Source organism: Brassica napus, chromosome A8 (assembly GCF_020379485.1).
Source record: "Brassica napus cultivar Da-Ae chromosome A8, Da-Ae, whole genome shotgun sequence".
NCBI classification, from domain to species: domain Eukaryota; kingdom Viridiplantae; phylum Streptophyta; class Magnoliopsida; order Brassicales; family Brassicaceae; genus Brassica; species Brassica napus.
In genome coordinates this window covers 12,700,823-12,726,615 of record NC_063441.1, presented here as the reverse complement: position 1 = coordinate 12,726,615, position 25,793 = coordinate 12,700,823, and the positions used below count along the sequence as shown (strand labels likewise).

At 35.5% G+C, this 25,793-nt stretch overlaps 3 protein-coding genes across 12 annotated transcripts; 2 read left to right on the top strand and 1 right to left on the bottom strand.

Annotated features, from left to right (window-relative positions):
- The first annotated feature begins 130 nt into the window (after nucleotides 1-130).
- On the top strand, nucleotides 131-16,765 carry LOC125575011 (oxysterol-binding protein-related protein 2A-like). Of its 10 annotated transcripts, none has more exons than XR_007315798.1 (12): nucleotides 131-890; nucleotides 2,270-2,632; nucleotides 2,797-2,893; nucleotides 3,057-3,400; nucleotides 3,471-3,626; nucleotides 3,709-3,876; nucleotides 3,963-4,103; nucleotides 4,175-4,405; nucleotides 4,487-4,600; nucleotides 4,685-4,886; nucleotides 12,938-13,234; nucleotides 16,425-16,765. XR_007315798.1 is itself a non-coding variant. In XM_048738813.1 (11 exons), exons 1-10 carry the CDS (start codon nucleotides 447-449, stop codon nucleotides 4,856-4,858), a joined length of 2,232 nt encoding a protein of 743 aa, XP_048594770.1. In that variant the 5' UTR covers nucleotides 131-446; the 3' UTR covers nucleotides 4,859-4,886; nucleotides 12,938-13,505. The 10 variants fall into 10 exon arrangements, 8 of the variants coding, with proteins under 8 accessions (XP_048594770.1, XP_048594768.1, XP_048594767.1 ...); XR_007315799.1 differs by lacking the exons at nucleotides 12,938-13,234; nucleotides 16,425-16,765 and adding exons at nucleotides 6,607-6,931; nucleotides 11,701-11,963; XM_048738813.1 differs by lacking the exon at nucleotides 16,425-16,765 and having other exon boundaries at nucleotides 12,938-13,505.
- LOC125576930 (putative lipid-binding protein AIR1) lies at nucleotides 12,912-13,265 on the bottom strand. Its single transcript, XM_048737475.1, has one exon. It carries the CDS (start codon nucleotides 13,263-13,265, stop codon nucleotides 12,912-12,914), a length of 354 nt encoding a protein of 117 aa, XP_048593432.1.
- A 3,638-nt stretch (nucleotides 16,766-20,403) lies between the features above and the next one.
- On the top strand, nucleotides 20,404-24,677 carry LOC125577374 (proline-rich extensin-like protein EPR1). The gene has a single exon (XM_048738808.1). The coding sequence runs from the start codon at nucleotides 21,978-21,980 to the stop codon at nucleotides 23,967-23,969; it is 1,992 nt and encodes a 663-aa protein (XP_048594765.1). The 5' UTR covers nucleotides 20,404-21,977; the 3' UTR covers nucleotides 23,970-24,677.
- Nucleotides 24,678-25,793: the final 1,116 nt, after the last annotated feature.

Sequence of the window (25,793 nt, the reverse complement as noted above, 5' to 3'; positions counted from 1 at the left end):
TAAGGACTAAAATCTAATCCAAACTTTATTTTACCTTCATACCCTCCACCACATTCCGAAATTACAATCTAAAGCCATTGTCTTAAATTGTCCAACTTCGCTCCCAACCTCTTTCTCTGATTCATCATCATCATATATATACATAAACATACATACACAAATGATATATACACAGACCTATATACATATGCTCTACATAAGGCCTTTACAATTGCGTTGAAGCTTACGCAGTCTCACATTAAAGCAACAACCTTTCTCTCTCTCTGATTCTCTTGTCTGAGAAATCTCAGTTTCAGAGCTTCAGGTTCTTTATTCTTCGTCGTCTTCTTCTTCTTCAAATCTGCATGCTCGATCTAGACGATGAATGTGCGTCGGAGTTTTGTGATCGGAGATTAAAAGCTTTAAACCTTTCGGAGTGATCGCAGAGAGAGAGAGAGAGAAAAACAATGCGGGTGAAGGAGCTGCATCCTCTCTGCTGCATCACTCTGGAGAGTCCACATGGGATTGATGATAATAACAGGCCGCCGGTGACGAATTTTACTAGGTCGAGGAGTCTACCGGCGACGTCGTTAGCCGGTGGATCCAACCGGAGGAAAGTGACATCGGTTGGATCGGAGTCGGTGGCTGGGATCTTACACAAGTGGACCAACTTCGGCAAAGGATGGAGATCTAGATGGTTCCTCCTCCGCAACGGAATCTTGTCTTACTCCAAGATCCGGCGACCGGAGAACTTGAATCTTCTCTCTTCTTCGGAAGATGTGAGGCTCATTGGAGATGTCTCCGCCGGTCGTCTCTCGAGGATGGATAGTTCCAGTGGTCGCCGGAAACCAAAGAAAACCGTCGGCATTGTTCATCTCAAGGTTCTTGATTTGATTCTTGATTTTCAAAAGGTTTTGGTGATTTATTTATTTTTTTTTTTTTTGTGCACTGTGATTTATTATTTCATTTATGTTCTTTATTAGGATCAATAAAGTGTTTGATTACATCAAATCAGATTGTGAATTTCTGGGGAAAGGAGACGCCTTTTTATCACTCGTAGTTAGAGGAAAGAACCAGAGGTTAATAGAATTGTTCATTGAGTTCTTTGATGAAATGAGAAACCCTAATATGTGATTTTTCTTCTTCTTACAATAGTCCTATGATCTTTTATCAGTACATCTTCATCTTGACTGGTGTCCTTATATGTCTTTTACCTTTTTAATACATCTGATTTTGCTTCTGCATTACTGTTAATCTCTTTGGTCTTAATTTTTGCCAGCTTTTAACTTGCTGTTAATCTCAAGGGGGTCACATCAGCAGGTGCTTGTTTGGTTTTCACAAATTTATACACTTTTGTTGGTTGCTACAATCTGGTATTGTATCTTTAGGGTTTTGTTCAATGGTCACATTGTTTTTTATTCTTTCTTCCTTTCAAATCCGTTACTTATTAGTGTTTGTATGTGTTAGGTTCAGTTTTGTAACTTCTTTTCCCTATTGGTTTCAAAATTAACCCATTTGCCATCCGTCAATAAAGTTTTGGATTCTCATTAGTTATTTTGCCTTTTTTTTTTCTTTTGGGGAAAAAGCCAAAAATCATATATGTCAATTGTATTCACTAGAACTATGGACTTTTTATCATTTGCATAACTAAAACAAGTCTATTGAATTTTGGACACTTTTCACAATTTGTTCTTTGGTTTCTTTGCCTTGCATGTGCTTTGATTTGATTTGTCTTGTTGGCTACGATACTGCCATCTTTTACTTTAAAATTCTCCTTGACTAAGAAGGCTTAACTATAGATCATTTCACTGTGATGGGCTTATATGTATTATTCTGCTATTTGTTCAATTTTAGATATTTTTCCCTTTAGATTTAATTTTAGACATGTTTTGGTTAGTAAAAACTTAGTCGGTTGAAGATAATGGAGGGTGGGGTCTTGCCAATTATAATAATACCTGTTTTGACATGCTTGTTGCTTGACAATGTTAAAGATGGTCTTTGTTTACAGATAATAAACTTTTGTCTTTTTCAACCTGTATAGATCTAACGTGTCTAAAGTAATATCTTCATGGGCCCAGCTTGATTTGTTCCTAGTTCCAAATCTGCAACTTCAAACTTTTTGTATAAGTTCATCATATTCTTTTGAATCTGTAGGGCTTACCTGCTTTAGATAGAAAAAAAAACTGATTTCTTGTGTGTTTTAAATTTGAGGTCTCAACCTTTTTTTTTATTAAGTTTATTACTTGATGTTGTAATTAGATGTCTATCTTTCTATGTTTATCTCCAGCAGGTTTCTTCTTTCAGAGAAAGCAAGTCTGAAGATAGAAAGTTCTATATATTCACAGCTACTAAGACTCTTCATCTGAGGACTGATTCTATAAGTGATAGAGCAGCTTGGTTACAAGCTTTAGCATCTACAAAATGCATTTTCCCTCTCCGGTCACTTAATGGTGATTTCTCCTTCACCTCACCAATGGATTTGTCCATATCAACCGAGAGACTAAAGAAACGGTTGCACGAAGAGGGAATAAACGATAATCTTGTAAAAGAGTGCGAGCAGATCATGCTCTCAGAGTTTTCTGAAATGTATGAACAAGTCAAACTTCTACATGAAGAACGGACCAATTTGTTTGACGCATTGAGACAGCTAGAGGTAAACTTAGTTTGTTGTCTCTGTCATCCTTTTTCTTGTGTGTGTGTTTATTTGATCTCATAGTGCTTTCTAGTTGTCTTTATCCATTTCTTGAATATGTTATGTGGTGTGAAATGTATCGTGTGCTGTTGGCAACTGAATGATGAGTGTTTTCTTTTGTACAGACAGCTAATCTTGAAGCTGAAGCATCAGGGAACGATGACAATGGCTACCAATTAACTAAGCATGGATTTTCAAGCCTAGGACGTGGAAAATATAGTGGTACATAGTCTAATGTTTGATCCTTCTTCCTTCTCTGCTCCATTTTTGCTTTGCTTTGCTTTGAGTTCTAGTTATGCAAGCATATGAAGTAAATGCCGTCCCTCTGTGTTGTTTAAGGCATAGACTTCCTTTGTGTGTTTGCTTGACATTATTTGGTTTGTAGAATGCAGCACAACTGCTTCATCTGATGATAAACAAGAGTTTGAGGATGTGTCCGAGGAAGATGAGCCTTCCTTCCATGACACAAAGGAGTACTTTAATGAACCTAATGTTGGTTCTGGATCCAATGGATACACTGATATAAAGAGAAGAACAAAACTTCCTGATCCAGCTGAAAAAGAGAAAGGTGTCAGTCTTTGGTCTATGATCAAAGACAACGTTGGAAAAGATCTCACCCGAGTTTGCCTCCCTGTGTATTTCAATGAACCAATATCGTCCCTTCAAAAGTGCTTTGAGGACTTGGAGTACTCGTATCTTCTTGACCGAGCATATGAACATGGAAAATCTGTAAGTACTTTTATTGCTACACTACATACTCTTATATCTTAAACTGACATTTTTCCTGTTGGATTATTAGGGGAACGGTCTCTTAAGAGCTTTAAACGTTGCGGCTTTTGCTGTCTCTGGATATGCTTCCACTGAAGGCCGTCACTGTAAGCCATTCAACCCTTTGCTTGGAGAAACCTATGAAGCTGACTTTCCTGAAAAGGGGATTCGTTTCTTCTCTGAAAAGGTATTTATTTCAACTCATTGTGATGAACATAAATATCAGAATATTTCTCAAGACAATGGGGGGTATGATTCGTTTGTAATAGGTCAGCCACCATCCAACAGTTATCGCCTGCCACTGTGAAGGTAAAGGGTGGAAGTTCTGGGCTGACACTAACCTCAAGTCAAAGTTTTGGGGGAGATCTATTCAAGTTGAACCTGTAGGAGTTTTGACTCTTGAGTTTGATGATGGAGAAGTATTTCAATGGAGCAAGGTATATATAAAGCTATAAACCCTCGAATCATTTTTGTGGATTTTGGTTTTGCTATGAAGTAACTTTATACTGATCTTTGTTCTTAGGTAACATCAACTATATACAATATCATACTAGGTAAACTCTACTGTGATCATCATGGTGTGATGCAAATCCGTGGGAACCGCCAATATTCTTGTACCCTCAAGTTTAAGGAGCAATCCATTCTTGAGAGGAATCCTCATCAGGTGAGTCACAGCGATATGTTCTGTATATGTAATACTTGAAATAAACACATGATCATATATACATTGTATAGGTAAATGGTTATGTAGAAGACGTGTCTGGCAAGAAAGCTGCAATGGTGTTTGGTAAATGGGATGATAGCCTTTACTATGTTGCTGGTGATGGAGTCAGCAAGACGAAAGTCAGTGATCCCGCATCAAATGCCTTGTTACTATGGAGAAGGACCAAACCACCGCCTAATGTAACTAGATACAACTTAACCTCATTTGCCATTACCATGAACGAGTTAACACCTGGTTTGGAGGTATGTTGAAATGAACTAATATTTTATATGGACTCATGTTTGGTCTAGACATGGTATGTCTAATCTTGATAATGTATTTAGGAGATGCTTCCTCCCACGGACTCTAGGCTCAGACCAGATCAACGGCATCTAGAGAATGGTGAATATGAGAAGGCAAACTTAGAGAAACAACGGTTAGAAAGAAGGCAAAGAATGGTACGTCACCTTAACATTGCACTGGTCAGTGAACTAATATTGAGTCATGTTTTAAGATCTCTAGGTTCTTTTTTTTCTTGGCAGTCACGGCAACTTCAGGAAAGCGGGTGGAGACCGAGATGGTTCGAGAAACAAGGAGAAAGTGAAACTTTCAAGTACACAGGAGGTTACTGGGAAGCACGAGGACGCAGGACTTGGTATGATTGTCCCAACATCTTCGGTGAGTTCACAGAAGAGCAGCTAGCTGATTCTGCTTAAAAAGAAACCTTCTAAGCTTCATTTCCAGGTAACATACTCACCCTACAAGATCTTGTAACCAGCTAAACACAATCTGTCCCTTGTAGTCTTTTAGTAGAGAATCCGAAACAAGAACATAAGCTCTTGATTAATTATTTCGTTTCTTGCATTGAAGTCTTCTTAAGAGAAGATTTACATCAGGACGACATTGGAGTTGTTTTTACATAGAAGAAACGTCTCTCGACATGGAAACATACTTTTGTTATATACTTTTGGTGTCTCTGTAAAGTCTTTTCTAGGGCTGGGCAAATAAACCGATCCCGAAAATCCGAACCGAATCCGATCCGATAAAAATGAATCCGAACCGATCCGAACCCGACGTAAATACCGAATGGATCTTGTTTTGTGGTATTTTGGGTTATGGGTATTATCTGAACCGAACCCGAATCTAAATGGATATCCGATAAAACCCGAAATATTCAAAACCTCGAAAAGATCTTGTACCAAACATGATCTCAATTCCTAATATGTATCCAAAATACACTATGAAATATTGAACATCTAAAATACTTATCTATTACATGAAGGTTGGTGGTTCTATTGCATGAAGGTTGGTGGTACTATTACATGAATGTTGATGGTTGAAGATGGCCGTTGAATCTTGAAGTATTTAGATTTTGATTTTGTTTTCGTTAAACAATGTTTCTCATTTCATGAGAACTTGGTTTTCATTTTATGCTTTTACTTATTTGGTTTTCTTTTTATCAGTAAATTTTTTTTTTCGTTTGATTTTGAATGATCACGGTTGATGTTCCTTATTTTTGAATCGATTTTATTTAATTTTTGGTTACAAAATAGATACAAATCAGATATTTTAAAACTGAAGAACCGATTTTACTCATGTTTTGGTCATAAAATAGGTAAAAATCAGGTACTTTTAAACCGAAAAACCGATTGGGATCTGAACCCGAGAGTATATTGGGTTGTACCGGTTCTTTGAAAATTTACTAACCCCGACCCAAACCGGTCCTGAACCGAACTTTCATATAATCCGAGTGGGGCTGATTTTGATAAACCCGAAAAACCAAAATCCGATTGGATAAAACCGAAACCCGTTTGGGACCCCGAATGCCCAGGCCTAGTCTTTTCTCCTTCTCTTCTTTGTCTCTGTCTCTTTCATTCTGTACCGCTCTGGTTAAATAATTAAGAATTAAGATTAATGTAGGTTGGTTATAACACTTGGGACAAGTTCTGTGTGTTAGGAGAGGAGTATTGAGTAATTAGTTTGGGAGCTGAGGGTTCGAATCTATAGACTTTTTTGTAGGTTTAGTTGCTTACTGTACAGCCTTTAACATGTGCTTAGGATTTAATTTAAGCATTCTCTAACGTCAAATTTTAAAAGTCAACTGAAAACATTATACATGTAGACGTACTTAATGAACAAAAATCGAGTTAACTGAAATTAGTCGCTGTAAGTTTGAGAGTTCGAGACTGCTTTCGTCAAAAACTTTGCAGTGAAAAAGATAACTTATCTGACACGAAAATGAAATTCCCAGCAATTTTTTTTTTTTGGGAAAAATGTTAAAGATAATTCCCGACAAATTGGTTCCCAGATTTAAACAAAAACAATAAACACACTCGCTTAATTTATTTAAGTAGGGACACAAACAAGTAAAGTAAGGAAGACGAGAGAGAAAATCCCACACAAACAAGGACATACATTGAAAAAGATTAAGACATTCTTTTTAGATAATCTCTTGCTTTTCCAGTTTGGTCTTCGCAGTGGAATCCGAGATCATCTTCACAGGAGTGGTAAAACTGTTTTCATTCACAAGCATTACAAACATCAAAAACCAGCTACCGAAGAAAGCAATGATTCCAGGTGTTTGTAGGAAAACGTATGAGGGCCAAGGTTGAAGAGCATTAGAAAAAGGAAGATCGTATACGTAACCTTGATGACAAAACTCTAGCTTGGTATAAAGAGTTTTCTTATTTCATATCGTCATAGGCGTTTGCCTTTTATACATAGTTGACCTAATACAAGTTTAGTTAATTTGCCTATACATCCTTATATAAAGAGTTATTACAAACAAGGTCATAACTCTCTCAATACCCCCCTCAAGTTGGAGTGTGTAGATCACAAACACCCAACTTGGAGAGAAAAGCTTCGAACTCCTTGCGTCCTAGAGCTTTTGTAAGGATGTCTGCAAGTTGAGTAGTTGTCGAAACACGTTTAGGAGTTATCACTCCTCGTAGTATCTCATCACGTATAAAGTGACACTCCTTGCCAATATGCTTTGTTTGCTCATGAAAAACTGGGTTCTTGCTCAAATAGATAGCTGACATACTGTCGCAATGAAGTGTAACCGACGCAGAACAATCCACTCCAAGAGTGTCTAACAGAGCACGTAGCCATATAATCTCACTTACTGTATCTGCCATAACGCGATATTCAGCTTCTGCTGATGACCGCGAGACACGATCCTGTTTGCGTGTTTTCTAAGACACCGGAGAGCTACCAAGCTGAATAAACCAAGCAGTAAGAGACCGACGGCTAGAAGAACAAGCTGCCCAATCAGAATCACACCAAGCCGACAAACGAAGATCAGAGTCAGAACGTAGCAAGATACCCTGCCCCGGATTGCCTTTCAGATATCGTACAACACGTAGTGCAGCATCCCAATGCTCAGTAGTCGGTTTATGCATAAATTGCGATAGACAGTGAATGGCATATGAGAGGTCGGGACGAGTTACTCCAAGATATATCAGTCGACCAACCAGTCGCCGGTATTCTGATGGATTTGGTAAGAGGTCTGCTTCCGACTTCCCCAGCTGATGATTCTGTTCGATAGGATGAGAAGCTGGTTTGGCGCCAAGTAGACCAGAATCTGCGATGATGTCAAGTACATACTTACGTTGACATAGATAAATCCCAGTCGGGTTTCGAGAATTCCCAAAAAATATTTCAGATGACCAAGATCCTTCATATGAAAACATGAGCTTAAATATTCTTTAAATGCTTGTATTGCTGCAGGAGAGCTCCCAGAGATGAGTAAATCATCCACATAGACGAGAACATGAAGTCGGATCTCACCCTCGACAAACGTGAATAACGAGTAATCTGAGACATCCTGAATGAAACCATACGTTTTCAGAGATTCAGAGAGCTTAGCGAACCAACATCGAGGTGCCTGACGAAGCCCATAAAGAGACTTATGTAGACGACATACTTGTGTCGTATCAGGAGTTCGAAACCCGGGTGGGAATTTGATGTACACTTCTTCATCCAAATCCCCATGTAAGAACGCGTTATGGACGTCCATTTGATGGATTTCCCAATCACGTGAGGCGGCAACTTGTAGGAAAGATCGGACAGTGACCATCTTGCACACAGGTGCGAAAGTTTCTTCGTAATCTATACCTTCTGTCTGATTATTTCCGAGAACAACCAGTCGCGCCTTATATCGTTCAATAGTCCCATCAGCGCGATATTTAATAGTGAAAACCCACTTGCAGCCTAATGCTTTCTTACCAGCTGGTAACGTCACCACCGTCCAAGTACCTCTTTCTTCCAAGGCATCAATCTCGTTTCCAACTGCTCCACGCCATCTCTCATCAGTAAAGGCTTCAGCATAAGACTTAGGGATCTCACCAGATGTAATAGCGGCAAGAAAAGCCTGATGAGCTGGAGAAAAACGAGAAGAATCAATATAATCATCAATCGGGTACCAAGACGACTCAGTGAAGTCACTGTCTGATCCAGCAAGAGTCGTATGTATAACATAGTCATGTAGACGTGTAGACGGAATTTTATTCCGATGGCCTCTGCCAAGTTCTGGCGCATCGATGTTCTGAGGTGACGATGAATCAGAGGATATGTCTGCAGCCACTGTTGGCGTCTGCAAGGACTCGGGAGAAGACAAAGGTGAATTATCTTGCTCAGGTTGTGATGGAGATTTTGATCTAGGTGTACAGGAGAGATCATTACTGTTGTGGGGTTCAGATGGAGGAACCAGTGTAGATGGAGTTATTGCAGGAGAGATAGGGACCGGCAACGACTCAACTGGAACAGAAGAACCAGAAGTGGAACAATCAAGCAGGGGATGATCATCCTCGAAACTAGTTGGTTGTGATGTCAACGGAGATGGCGTAGAAGAAGACTTATCCGTGATTTGATTTGCAAATGGGAACTCATTTTCCTTGAAAATCACATCACGAGATGTAGAGATCCTGCCAGAATCAAGATCATACACAAGCCAGCCTTTCTGTCCAAATGGATATCCAATGAAAGCAGAACGAGTACCACGAGGAGCAAATTTGTCCCCTCCATGTCTCTGATTATGAACATAACATAAACTGCCAAAGACTCGCAGATGCTCGAGTGGAGGAGGTCGCGAATACAGAAGCTCGTACGGTGATTTTCCTTTGAGAATAGCCGTTGGTGTGCGATTAATCAAATAGCACGCTGCAAGTACACAATATCCCCAAAATTCAACAGGAAGGTTTGCTTGAAACCGAAGTGCTCTCGAGACATTCAGAATATGTCTATGTTTCCGCTCAGCCCTACCATTTTTCTGTGGCGTGCCAACGCAAGAAGTTTCGTGGACAATCCCTTTGTCTTTAAAGAAGTCTCGTAAGGCAACAAACTCAGTACCATTGTCGCTACGAAGAATCTTTACCTTACGTTCGAATTGTCTTTCAACAAATGCGATGAAGTTTTTGAGAGTAGTCATCGTTTTTGATTTATCCGGTAACAAATAGATCCATAAAGCTCGTGAAAAATCATCAACAATAGTGAGGAAGTAGCGTGATCCACATAAAGCTTGTGTCCGGTAAGGACCCCATAGATCACAATGAACTAACTCAAAAACCTCAGTAGTTTTATTAATGCTTATAGGAAAAGGATCTCTGGATTGTTTTGCTCGAATACAAATATCGCAAGACTTCGAATCAAAAGACAAATTACTAGTAGAATTGGGAAAACGCATCATCTCCATTGCGGTAGAAGCTGGATGTCCAAACCTGCGATGCCACACTTCCATTGCCGGTATGGTCTGGACTTGTGTCACCGCTGCAACAGCCACTCCACAAAAGAAATACAATCCATTGAGCTTCTTACCCGCTCCAATCAGGGTTTGAGTGATGCGGTCCTGAACAACACAAATTCTATCAGACATCTGGACGATACAGCCATTATCTTTAGCTAGCTGAGAAACAGAAATAAGGTGACAATCCAATCCTTCAACAAGGAAAACGTTAATCATCTGTAGCTGAGAACCAAGAAAAACTTTTCCTTGTCGATTTGTAGTAGTAAATCGACCATCAGGGAGTTTTATACGCATGGGAGCCATATCACAGATATCCGTAAGAAACTCGAGAGTCCCAGTCATGTGATTCGAGGCTCCAGAATCGATAATCCAAGATCCAGAAAAGTACATACCTGATAAGTGATCATAACCACCAGAATTACGCTCGTTAAGCATGTGAACAAGCGTCCTCCATTGTTGATCATTCAGCCCTGTGAAGCCCACACGATCAGCATCAGTGATGGCAGTCATTGCTGATGAAACCGGAGCCGTTGCAAGCATCTGATTCGCTCGTGCTTGTTCTGGACGACGTGTTGATAATGAGTTTTGAGGTGCAGATTGCGAAGGAACAGAATGCGAAGAACCAGAAGATGTCCTGCGATCGGGTTGTGTGGTTTGAGGTGGCTCACGATATCGACTTCCCCACCAGGTTGGATATCCAATCTTGCGAAAACAGTTTTGCGCCAGATGTCCAGTTCTCCCAGACAAAGTACACAGCGCCGAAGGATCTTTGAGTTCAACTTGATGACGTGGGCGAGAAGCTGATGGTGCAGTCTGCATTGCGAAACTCGCAGCTTCAGGACGTTCTTCTGTCATGCGACTTCCACGTTTTGATTCCTCATCTTGCACGACAACCTGATAGGCCTCATCCAGTGAAGGCAATGGATCACGCGAGAGCAGAGAGGATTTCACAGCACTGAACAGATTCTCGTCAAGTCCCATCAAGAACTGATGAAGTTTATCTTCTTCACGTTCCTTAGCAATTTCTTCTGCGGTTTTTGCCCTTTGAAAATCAGCCAAACTCGTCCAAAGTTTCGTCAACTTTCCATAGTACGCTTCTACGGCTGAACCCTTCTGGTGACAGTTTGCAAGTTCAGTCTTAATTCTCTGTACTCGCTGTCCGTTTCTCACCGAAAAACGCTTCTGAATATGCATCCATAGATCATGAGCAACCTCATGATGTGATAACAAACTGCTCAGATCTGGAGCTATGGTGAGTTTAATCCACGAGACAACCATGGCATTATTTGCCCACCAATCATCAATATCATCCGAGTCATCATCAGGCTTGGGAATACTACCATCTGCAAAGCCAAACTTTTTCCTTGCCCGTAAAGCAAGTCGAATGTTCAAGGACCATTCATCATAATTCGATCCTCGAAGCTGTGGTTGAGAGATGATAGATCCAGGGTTATCGCTTGACGATAGATCATAAGGAGTAATCCTTCGCCTAGTTTGTGTTCGAGGCGTGGACGTGAGAGTCGAACCATCCTTGGTTCCACTAGAATCTTCTCCAGTCATAGTCGTGGCTCGAAGAGTATCTTGATAGAGAGATCAAGAACACTAGATGAAAGGAATGAAGATAGAAACAGATCAAGAATCGAAGACCTAAAATTTTAGGTTATAGCTCTGATACCATGACAAAACTCTAGCTTGGTATAAAGAGTTTTCTTATTTCATATCGTCATAGGCGTTTGCCTTTTATACATAGTTGACCTAATACAAGTTTAGTTAATTTGCCTATACATCCTTATATAAAGAGTTATTACAAACAAGGTCATAACTCTCTAAATACTTGAGGAAGATAACAACCCCTTTAACATGCATAAATGTAACCATAACACCCAGTAGAATGTATTGGAGTTTGAAGTTTGGCGGTAACCAACGGAGTGGATAAGAAGTTGTGTAAGTTTCTATATTTCAGGAACGTTGTTGTAACAGAGTATTAGATAGTTGTAGATACTCCTAGATTATCTGAGTCTGAGTCGTATATATGTAAAGCACGTATGCAATTAATAATATACAAAAATTTCCATAGACTCTGATTTTCTATATGGTATCAGAGCCTTATACATTTTTTTCTGAAAAATTTGAAATTGATCATGTCAAACCCGAACCCGACCATGACTACTGGGGAACAGCAGGAACGACCGAAGTGAGAAGAACCATCTCACCTTACGATCTCACTTCGGCTGACAAGCCTGGTGTCGTGATCTCACATCCGTTTCTGAAAGAAACCAATTACGATGAGTGGGCATATGGAATGAAAACGGCGTTGAAAACACGTAAAAAGTTTGGGTTTCTTGACGGGACCATCTCGAAGCCGGCTGATGATTCTTCAGATCTTGAAGACTGGTGGACTATCCAGGGACTACTTGTGTCTTGGATTAAAAATTACAATCGGTCCGATCTGGCGCTCGAATATCTCACATCGAGATGTGCTTATTTAAGATTTGATTTAAGATTTGGTCCTACATGGAGCATGCTTGCATTTTTCCAAACATATAAACTGAAGAGATATTTTAAACCTCATCTAGTCATCTATAAGAGGTTTGGCAAAGAACATTTGATGAAGGCCAATTAAAGATTTTACAAAGTCTACCGAAGTTGTTGATCCAGCTGAAGAGTTTAAAAAAAAAACTATTACAGTTCATTTATTTTTTTGCTTAAAACATAAACGTCCCCTTATTACAGTTAATTTCATATTAGATATTGTAATTTATAAAATTTTGAATAGTATAATTAGCCTGTTTCCTGTGATTATGATAAATACTCACTCAGGATTGAATATTGCGAATTTTACTTGGAAAATGTAGTAATGGAAGAACCAAACAGTGGAATATACTATTCAAGTTTTACTTTATTTCAGACAAAAGATAAAAGACAATACTTGTAAGACGCAGTTGCACCTTGGACCGATATTACGGAACGTGCCTGCTTATTTTAGTGTGATTCTTAATTTATATAAGATGCTGCAAATTCTGTACTTATATTAAGCTGCATCTGAAATCAGGTGTTGTTGGCACACGACAGAGCCTAAGGAGCTGATTAACTCTCAGATTCACAGTGATGCCAAGTATGCCAAGATTGATACTAGCGGCATCGCAGGCACATACAGACGCCCGAGGAGGATCGAGCTGATCTAGGACAGTACAACATGGCCCAACATTTCTGGTGTTGAGGATAACCCCAATGCGAAGAATTCTGATGCAACCCCGGATCTGGAGCAAAGTAAGAGGACACACCGGAGGTTGGCCCAATGGAGGTTGAGCCGAGGCAAAGCCGAATAAGACGAGGGTGAGGTAAAGAGGTATAATTCTCGTCATATTCTTTGAAGCCATATTGTGAAATGCTAGGACTAAGGAGTGTGAGTTACGTGTATCAATGGAGAGGGTATATTTATAGTGTTTAGAAGTTTTGGTTGTTTACCATAGAATATTACTAAGAGGTCCCTAACAAAGGCTAAGTATATTAAAATTTTAGATTATATGTTCTTTAGTTTAAGGGTTTTTATATACTTAGCTAAATCCAGTTTTATTAGTTTATGAACTATAAATTTATTTTAAATATTTTTATCTGAATCATTTATTTATTTAATCATATAATTATATTAAAATATAATATTATTGAGACCTAGATTATTTGTAATTTTTTTTCCATAAAATACAACTCTCAAAATACCATAGATATCTACAAGATTATGAAAGTTTTTGTAACTATACCCAAAATTCTATAAAAAAATAAATATCTCAAGTATTAAAACAAACATAAAATCCAATCATCACTAAATCTCTTATGGAATAGCGGAATTGTGAAAATTTCAAATTGATAAAAATATAATAAATAAGAAAAACATGATTGAAGTAAATATCTATGAGATTTGGTTTCATATTTTTCTCTTTTTGTATTAGTCTTATAATCCTATAGAAGATACATAAAATTAACTAAAAGTTGCAAACTTATTTTTGTTGTAACTACGAATAAATGAGAAAATTTCTCAAAATTAACCAAGCTATTTACATATAATCACACTTGTAGCTTGCCTAGGTTGCAACTTTAGCGTTCCAAAGGAAAGTTTGGCAACTAAATTTAATGGTATGAAAGAACTTTTCGTCGAAGTCCCCTTAAGCGCTATAAGAAAGTTGACATCTCGTAGTAGATTAGATATTAGTATACTAGAAGTTTTTCTGCGCTGTGCACAGAACTAAAAAATTTAAATATATTTTATTTTAATTTAAAAATATTTGATTTAAATTTGAATATTAATATTTTTCTATCTTAATTTTATTGACGTGGAGAAAATAAAATAACAAATGTTATTAAATATTGTTTTAGTTTTATATTTGTAAGACACACTTACAAATAATGTTGCTTCTATATATATATATATAGAAATATAAATAAAAAATAATTGTTACTATATTTCAAAATTTTTGACAAAAATAAATGTTTTACAGAAAAATTGCATTCATGGTTTTGATGTAGAAGTTATTAGTTATTACCTTATTTAAAAAAATCTTGCCAAAAAATTAGACATTTATAAAATAAATTATATATATCATAATTAAGTGATGGCATGTCATAAATAACTAAAGCTATGTCATATTTTCTTAGTGACATGTCATTTTTTTACTGAGAACATGTTAAAATCACTTTTCAAATAATGTATAGTGGATAATTATTAATGATTGTCATGTTGAAATTATATTTTGGCAAATACATGGGGGCTTAGAATATATTATGGCAGCTAAATGGAATTTCATGTTGAAATTATTGTAGGTTTTTAAAATTGCTATTAGTTTTTATTATTATTAGATTTGTTTCAAACTTTATACGTACTACAAAATATATTATTTTGATTTGGATATCCACTTCCAAATTTTCTACTATCTGGATTTGTTGAATCCAAGATTTTAATTTGACTATCCTAGATATTTAATTTTTTTGGAATAAGTCGGATCGGCTAAGATAACAGATCTCGGAAAATTTATTTAACCATTAAAATGATGATATGATTTTTTTTTTGGACATCAAATGATGATATGATATAGATGTGATAGCTAAATTTCTTAAATTTTTACCAGGATGAGCTATTTCTAGTGGTAAACGGTTGTGGCTGCAACTACTGTCACCCATGTTCGATTCGAACTGAGAGGGATGTTTTATGCCATAACTGGTAACTAGACTTTGACCCGCGCGCCCGCGCGGGTGTATTTTTCAAAAATATGTTACTGTTTGTTTTTCATGTCACTATTAGGATTGTGCAAAAAACCTGAATCCAAAAAACCGATCCGATCCCGATCTAAAAAAGTAGTATCAAATCTGAACCGAAATTGATTAAATATCTGAATTATTCAAAATTTTAGTATTTAGAGAACTGAAACCGAATCTGATCCAAACTAAAATATTTCGGGTATCCGAATATATCCGAAATAGATTTATATACTTATATATATTAATTGTTTATAGATTTAATGTATATAAAAACATCCAGAATATAAAAGATACTTTTAAGTTGGTTTAAATACTTGAAAATATATATAAATTGTCAAAAGTAAACATCTAAAATCGTTAAAGTATACTCAAAATACTAAAAATACTTAAAATAATAATTAATTCTCTATCTAAATATTTAAACCAAACCAATTTATATGTTAAGTTTAGGTATCCTGACAGGTGTTATTCAAATTTATATGTAATATATTATTTTATTTATAGATTTTGAGAAATTTAAAGTATATAATGAATTTTAAAATTTTAAAAATCATTTAAATGAGTTATCTGAATCTGAACCTAATCTGCAAAGATTCAAACCGAACCCGAATCAAAATTTAGAATTATCCAAATGGGACTAAAGTCTTTGACCCCAAAAATCTGAAATCCAAAGAGACCCGACCGAACCGAATGAGTATCGTAACACCCATCCCTAGTCACTATTATATATCATATATGTATCCTCATATAATTAATCGTATTTTATACATATCATCATATAAGTAATCATATAATTAATAATATTTTAAATATATCATCACATAAATAATCATATAAATTATACTTTTAAAACTTAATGTGAAATATAAAAACCATTATTTAAGATGGTGTTTGAAATTGAGCTTTGTATTATATTTTTCTTATATATATTGAAAACATTTTTTTGATAATGGTTGTTGGAAAACATTTTAGTAAAAATCAATTTTTGAATATATGTATATTTTTGAATCAATTTTTGATTTAAAATATGTATATAAAATTTATTTTAGACAAAAGATGTTTTAGGTTATTAGATTAGACCATTTTCGTATATTTTAAAGATAGTCTAAATATATAGTTTCTCGTAATATAATAGAATTCACATAAGCCCATTAATACTTTTTTTAATATACTGCTATTCCAAACAATATTATATATATTTTTAAAAATGTTATTTATGCTTCTAAATAATTTTCAAAAGTACTTATATTTTAATAAGATAAATATTATTTTATTTGTTCGTGCAGATTATTGTAAATAATTATGAAGGCATCCGACAAGTTTTAAGGAAATCATGAGATAAGAGAGCCAAAAAATATCTACCTTGGAGAACAAAAAACGTGAGAAGAAAGTTTAGGATGAAATAATTAGGTAATATTCTGTTGCTAAGATCTGTTGCTAAGATTGCACGAGAGATTCTTGCTATTAACCTTGCGATTTTTACATAGACATGTTAGTTAGCTAATTATTGTGTCCATATCTAAAATTTCTATTTTATGAGCGTGTTTTTCAAAATTGTATGGTTAACTAAACCAGTTGGTTTAGGAGACAAACGGGCCAAGAACCAAAATTGTAATTCCATTCATTTCGATTTGGTTCATGCTTTATTCATGTTTCCAAACAATTTGATTTAAATTGCTATACTTGTTTCCAAACAACTCTAATGTGTACTTCAGTTTTAATAATATAGATATGGTATTGGTGCTGGCTGGTTTTGGTCTGGAAGATTATTTGGGCAGAAGATCTAAACACCTTCTAGTATACAAAAAAAATAGAAAAAAAATTTAGTTATATTTGATGTATATAGGATAAATTATAACAATGCAATAAATAATATTGAAAGCTAAATTATCAAAAAGAAATGTAGACAAAATTAAAAAAAAAAAAGAAACTTAACACTACAGTAAAGGTTTACCAATCCGAATTAGTAATTCTTCTTCTCTTCATATCGAGATTTTGCTCATAACTTTATTTTATGGCTTCGGGACGGAAGCATGACTAAACAGGAACATGACCGTCAATTTGATGTTAATTTTGAAGAAGGAACATTGACGTATTGTACAAACGAGACCCGGTTCTGAATAGAAGGAGGCAAAGCATATATGGGGTTTTGGACCGGAAAGATTAAATAATATTTTGGGGTTTATTTTTTGGGGGTCAATTTTATATAAAAAAAAGGTTATTGGTTTAGTGGTTTAGTAATCTGTTTAATTGGATAAGTCATATGTTCTATGACTGGTTTTCCCGCTATCACCCGCAAACGCAGCTTTTGCGGTTGGTAGCGGTTGCTGGCGTTTTGCAACAATCGCTCAAACCGCTCAAACCGCTCTAAACCGCTCCAAATCGCTCCAAATCGCTCTGAACCTCATAAATTCAAAAGCTGGTTCCAGCTAGCGTTTGCGGTTGCGGGCGTTTGCGGGAGGATAAAAAAAAATTATTTTTTTTCCAAAACAATATAAATACAAAAATAAAAAAATTCAATAAAAAAATTAAATTGAAATTATAAAAATGCTAAAATATATCAATTAAATTTTAATTAATATTATAAAATTTTAAAATAAAAATATTTTCTATATTTTTAAAAAATTTAAACTATAACTTTCTAAATATAAATTTTATATTTATTATAATATTATTATTTTTGATATTTTTATAATTGTATAAAATGTAAATATTGTTAATTTATTATTTAATTGTTGCTGCATTTGGTAGTTAACCAGTCATAAGTATCCCGCAAACGCACCAATTTCTAACCGCAGAACCAGTCGTACTAATCTCTTAAAACCGCCAGAAACTGCAACCACCCGCATCCGCAAACTCCCGCAACCGCAACCGCAACCGCTGCGGTTGAACCAGTCAGGCCCGTCATGGGACGGATCTGGATATCCATGAAATTTAGGGTACCAAGATCCGGATCCGTAGATATTATATCCGGATTCGGATTCGTGGTTTCTGGATATCTAAATTTCGGATATCTGTCTTGGCATTCTATTATCCACGGGTATCTGGATCCTGTAAAAATAATTAAAAAATATTTTTTTTAAATGTTATTTTTTAAAAAATAATACATAAATTAAATATTTATACAAGATCTATATATATATATATAGATATATATGTGTGTATAATATTATAAAAATTATAATATCATATTATAAAATTAATTTATGTATAAATATTAATATATAAAATATTAATATTAATGAATTTAAAATTTTAATGTATTTTAAAAAATATGGATCTGGATATCTGAACGTGAAAATTAAAATATCCGGATCTGGATTCGGCTTGGACGGATCTAAGATTTTACAATTCGGATTCGGATCCGGACGCTCCAGATATCTTATTTTCGGAAGGAGTCCAAAACGGATCTCGGATCGAATCCATATCTTGGATAATATGTCTCAGACCTAGTTCCAATCAGCTTTAATATATGAGATGCCATTTTTTTCACTGCTTCGAACTTTAAAAGGTCAAGCCTGGCTCTAGTACTAACACGTACTTCATTATTTTTTTAGCGATGTACGAACACCTCCTTGACTACGGCTACAATAACGGGATTATTTTGTGAGAAAAGACTTTCAATCAAGACGCAAAAATATTATAAAGATACGAATTTGAATCTAGTTTAAAAATATTTAGCTAACATAATGAGAACTTTACTATAGATTAGAATTATAAAAAGAGATAACTCGAACTTTTAAGCATGTGGTCTATGGCCCCTTGCGTTGTTTCAGTAGTATACTAGGATAAGATTTACGCCTTGTGCATGGTAAGTTTATTTATATATATTATCGATAAACTTTTATATATTTAATCATTTTATTTATATATATACAATATTTTTTGTTGTTATTATATAATTTCTTTCCGATGGACCGGATCAATTTTTATTAAAAATTGTTGAACTAAACTATAATTAATATATCATGGGTTGAGGAGATTGGACATTAAACAAATTATGACACAAAAACCTTTTTCTTTCCACCGAACACATTCTTGAAAAAAATGAACAGTACTGTTTCTACAGCTGAATTATTTTGACATTTATCTTCCATATGGTTTTGAAAAGTTTCATATCAACCATCGAATTGATATATGTCATATTTTAATGCTTTTAGTCGCATGCTTAAGAAAAACTTACATTTTTGTAATTTAAAGTCGTTTAAAAAAAAACAAAATATAACATAAAAAAATATCTAACATATAAGAAAAATATAACATATAAGATTTTCTCATTTTTGTAATTTAAAGTCGTTAAAAAAATTTAAAATATAACATATAAGGTTTCTTTATTTTTTGTAATTAAAATCATTTTAAAAAATTCGAAATATAACATATAAGAAAAAAAACTAATTTTTAATTATATGGTTAATGTGATTATTTAATTTTGTTTAATAATATAAAATTAAACAAAACAATGATGCAAAAAGTGTTATCAAATCTTTAATATTCATAGTTATTAATTGCCTTATATATGTTAATCATATTAGGTAATTCCGTAGCTTTTATTTAAGAAAATAATACATGCTTCTTATATTTTGATTTTGGGTTAATATAATGTTTCCTAATAATTAAATTTTGACCAACATTTTTTATAATTGATTCTTAAGCTGCCATGTAAGCTATATTATCATTCTAATTAAGTGACACCTAAGCAAAATCTCTTTTTAATTAGTACAAACTTAAGATTATAACTTTCTAAATGATCTTCAGTTAATATATATGGGATATGTATTAGTAGTATTTTATTAGTTTTTCTCTATGTTACATGGTAACTTCTTTAAACCTCCGCTTCCGGATTCAGAATTCGAATCAAAATCAAAACTTCATGAAAGCTTGCAGAATTTTGGTTTCAAAATATTTCAAAAATATTTTATTTAAAAATACGTTGGAGGCATACGATTCTGTTTTCGAATCATTTTTCATTTAAAGAAAACAATTTCATAAATAAATAACAAATAAAAAATCATGTTCTTATGTTTTGTGTAAAATTTGAAATTTAATAATACTAAAATAGAAAGAATATCTCAGTTATAATAAAAAGTCATTTAAAATTCATATAAATGAATAATTTTTTTCTTTTAATTTGAATCATATGTTTCTAGTAATTTTTTTCTTATATTTAATATATATATATAGGTCAGAAAATAGACTTCAAAAAAGAAAATGACCAAAATAGCCCATTTTTATTTAGAAATTTTTAATATTTATTTTTTTTTAAAAAAAAAATTGAAACCTTATCCCCAAAACCCCAACCCTTAACTCTAAATCCTAAGTTTAAATTAGTTAACTCTAGTGTAAAAATATACTTCTACCTTTTAATAAAACTTATTTTGGTCATTTTTTCATTGAGACCTATTTTTGTGACAAAAACGTAAAAATGACTATCTTAGAGAATTTTGCATATATATATGAATATACGCTTTTAACACGTACCACTTCTTAGTTTTTTTAAATCCTATTTTTAAGGTTTCGTTTCCGCGTTTCCGCTTCCGATTCTAGGTTATATAAGTTTTGCTTGAAATTTTGGAACCAAATAATTGGATAGGAATCAAAACAGGAAAATTAAAGTGGTATATATCTATTAACGCTGGATATATTATCCTATTACAAACTCGGAGAAATATTAGAGATGATTCTACAGCTGATAATTCTACCTACCTTATGAAGATTCATATCTGACTGCATCATTTGAATCGTTTTATCAGATCCACTTTTGATGGTAATCCTTGCGCCATACTGCAAATATCTTATAAGTCGTTTCTCTATTAATTCACATAATTCGCCTTCTCCGGGAATCAAACCCAAACCTCCTGCCAGGGGTGGGCACTTTACCCGATATCCGAAGTGGCATCCAAACCCGATCCGAAAAACCCGAACCGAAATCCGAACCGAAGTAGCAAAATATCCGAACGAGTATTGAATTAGGAGAGATTGGATATCCGAACCCGAATGAATATCCAAAAATAACCAAACATATATATAATTAACTTTATATTTATAGTTTACATCTCTCAATTTATATAAAGTATTTATATTGATACTAATGTAACAAGTAATTCGTAGTAACTACTACATTCAAATATCTCCAATATGAAGCCTAAATTCAGAAACTTCTGACAACCTACCTTTGGGAGTTCCCATTCCCTTAGAGTAAGCTATACAAAAGGTTTGGTAGAAGGAATTAGAAGGTGACGGCCCATTTAATCAAGCTACATAACCCACAAATTTGTAAATGAATTATAATTTTGTTATAAATTTTGAATAATATACCTTCAAATCTTCAATAGTGATCAATTCTATCTCCCATGTATGTATCATGTTTTCGGAAGAATATCATTAGAATCAGCAAAGAAAACACCAAAAACAAGTCAGTTGATTTTGGGAATTATGGGTGCTCCACTCGAAATCGTCACTTCTTACCAAGGGTCTACAGTTTATATAAAAAAAACTTATCATTTTACTTACAATATACCCTACATATCAATCAATGAAATTAGAACAAGGTTGCATACTAGTATAAACCTCGATCCTGGAATCTGAGATCGTCGAACAGAATGTTAACATTATCACAAAGTGATGATAGTACATTGTCATGTGAAAAAACAATTAGTGACTTGAAGTGAAACCACCTATGAGCACCTATGAGTCCTAACCACAAGAAGAGGGTTTGGCTGTAGAACAAGTGGCAAATTAAACCTATTAAATCTCCAGAAAAAACTACTATAAATACCCACGGCCTCACTACACTTCAATTCACCAAAGTACGTACAGAACAAAGATCGTTTAAGAGCAAAATGGCCCCAAAAGGTGTAACAAACACTTTAGTTTTTGTTCTTGCATTAATCAGCATCCTCTTCATCGGCCAAACCAAAGCCCAAGGCCGGCCTAGTCCCCGGCTGCCTCCACCTCCACCACTACAACGGCCTTCATCACCACCTCCACCATTATTGGTGTGTCCACCATGTGTTTGTCCAATATTATCACCACCTCCACCAAACACCCCACCGCCAACCCCTCAGACTTCACCAATAACACCAGTGGCTCCCCCACCGCAGACACCACCTAGCAACCTACCCCCAGCGTTTCCACCAAACAATCCATCAGCAACCACACCACCGCAAACTTCTCCAACTCCACCACCACAGACTCCATCAGTAAGTCCTCCAATCACTCCAACCATATCACCCCAGCTTCCTCCATCAAACATCACGCCAACGCCTACGGAGGAGATTCTACCAGTGCGTCCTTCAGTTCCACCATCACGGACTCCGCCAGTGCATTCTCCAATTTTTTCACCTAAATCTCCATCAATCTTACCACCACAGATTCCATCAGTGCCTCTTCCAATTACACCCTCAGTGCCTCCTCCAATTACACCACCACAGACGCCGCCACAAAGTCCACCCCAAACTCCGCCAACCACACCACCACAGACTCCACCAGTGAGTCCTCCAAACACACCACCACTTCCTTCTCCTCCTCTAAATTTCCAACCACCACCGCCCCCACCACAGACTCCTCCGTCTTCTCCCCCAAACTCCCAACCACCCTCAGTGCCTCTTCCAATTACACCACCACAGACGCCGCCACAAAGTCCACCCCAAACTCCGCCAACCACACCACCACAGACTCCACCAGTGAGTCCTCCAAACACACCACCACTTCCTTCTCCTCCTCTAAATTTCCAACCACCACCGCCCCCACCACAGACTCCTCCGTCTTCTCCCCCAAACTCCCAACCACCCTCAGTGCCTCTTCCAATTACACCACCACAGACGCCGCCACAAAGTCCACCCCAAACTCCGCCAACCACACCACCACAGACTCCACCAGTGAGTCCTCCAAACACACCACCACTTCCTTCTCCTCCTCTAAATTTCCAACCACCACCGCCCCCACCACAGACTCCTCCGTCTTCTCCCCCAAACTCCCAACCACCCTCAGTGCCTCTTCCAATTACACCACCACAGACGCCGCCACAAAGTCCACCCCAAACTCCGCCAACCACACCACCACAGACTCCACCAGTGAGTCCTCCAAACACACCACCACTTCCTTCTCCTCCTCTAAATTTCCAACCACCACCGCCCCCACCGCAGACTCCTCCGTCTTCTCCCCCAAACTCCCAACCACCCTCAGTGCCTCTTCCAATTACACCACCACAGACGCCGCCACAAAGTCCACCCCAAACTCCGCCAACCACACCACCACAGACTCCACCAGTGAGTCCTCCAAACACACCACCACTTCCTTCTCCTCCTCTAAATTTCCAACCACCACCGCCCCCACCGCAGACTCCTCCGTCTTCTCCCCCAAACTCCCAACCACCCTCAGTGCCTCTTCCAATTACACCACCACAGACGCCGCCACAAAGTCCACCCCAAACTCCGCCAACCACACCACCACAGACTCCACCAGTGAGTCCTCCAAACACACCACCACTTCCTTCTCCTCCTCTAAATTTCCAACCACCACCGCCCCCACCGCAGACTCCTCCGTCTCCTCCCCCAAACTCCCAACCACCACCACCCCCAACTTGTCCCAGAAATGCCAGCCAATTAAGGGCATGTTCAAATACCATAAGACGTTTTGGTAACTTCCTGGACTTTGGAAGGGCACAACCATGCTGCTCTCTCATCCGAGATCTATCTGATGCTGAAGTAGCTGCATGCCTATGTGGTTTGGTGCAACCACAAAGTCAAAGATATTCCACTCCTTCTCGCAATATCTTTATCATTTGTAGGGCTTGTGGTCGCCCGATGCCTCGAGGTTTCATGTGCCCATAATCGTTACTATATGTACCTTTCTAAAATTACCTATATACTTTAACGTACTCGCTACTTAAACCACAACTAAAGATTTGCGGCTTTTTTTTTTCACTTCCTATCAATACTAATGTAATAAAACATCAATAAATCCTCTGTTGACTTTTACATATATTGTTTGTTGTTCTGTTTCTAATCACACTATCTAAGTTATTGAAATTTATAAAAAACCTGCATTATACATGTATGAATATGGTTAGTAATACAATCACTAATAAAAACTATTATATGACATTATGACCTAGTCTTATAGATATCGATCTAGTTAAGAACTCATCCGAAATAATTGAAGCACAAAAATGTATAAACTTTACAAAATGCAAATACCTTATATGATTCAAAACAAATACAAATGTTCGTATAATATACACTAATGAAACAGAGCATCAGATATTTTTCAACTTTTGTCATCTTCCTTCTAAAAGTTTCAGCTAGTAGTACATTATTTTCTCAATGGGAAAATCGCATAAAAAACCTTGAAAGTGTCACTTACTAGCATTTTAAACCTTGAAGTTTTTTCGCTAGCACTTTTAACCTTCAAAGTGACATTTTTATCATAAAAAACCTCCAAACAAGAAAAATGACCGGTTGAACAGGTTTAAAACAGTTTTTTTTTTTCAAAAAATAATTATTTAATTAATAAAATAAACAAAAAAATTAATAAAAATCGAAAAATTTAACAAAAAACTCACAAATTAAAAAATGAGAAAAATAAATAAATATATAAAAATTAAATAAAAAATTACAAAAAATTAAAAAAAATAAATAAGATCAAATTAAAATGGAGAAAAATAAAAAAATCATAAATTTTTTAAAAAAGTGAAATTTTTTGAAACTGTTTTTTAAATTTTTATTTTTAATTTTTTAGTATTTATTTTTTATTTTATAAAATTTTAAACCCTAATTCCAAAACCTCACCCCTTAACTCTAACACTACAAGAAAATGATCTTATTGTGACGAAATTTTGATACACAAATTATTTGTCACAAATTTGTTACTTTTTAAATACGTAATTGTGACTTAAGTTTTCTGTCATAAATGAGTAGTTTTTTCGTCGCAGTATTCTTACGATTTTAAATCGTATCTACTTTTGTCACAGCCAGTGACAAAATTGAGACAAAACTAACAGTCGTAACAATTGTGACAATATTATGACAATACACGTCGTCGCAAATCAGTTACGAACCTGTGATGGAATACATATAGTCTCACTATGTAACAATATGATGACAAAAGAAATAGTAATAAAATGTAACAGAACAATATAACAAATCCGTCATATTATTAAATCGATTTACAAATGTTTTTTATGTTCTTTTTACATAAACATTTCTAAATTGATTTAACTATATTTTTATAAAGTCAGTGATTAAAAAAATATAGTTTTGATACTTTTTACTTGATATGTATATATTTTTATATACTTCAATATTTTAAAACTTACTTCATTTCATACTAATTTAAAATATGGTTATTTACTATCTATTTTAGATGTCACTATTTTTTAGATGTGTGTTTAAAATGATATGAACAGCATATACTTTTCTTATTAGATATCGGTCATATGTCAAAATGAAAAGAGATAGAAAATAATATCTTCAAAGCTGAAACATATTGAAAATAAATGATGCTATGTATGATCGATCCATTAAGCCAAACTCAAAACTAATTACAGCCCATTACCTATAAGTCTATAACCCTAATCAATAATGAGGACACGTGTGTGCACATATATATATATATATATATATAAAATCTATATACTCCAAGAGAATAGCCGCAGC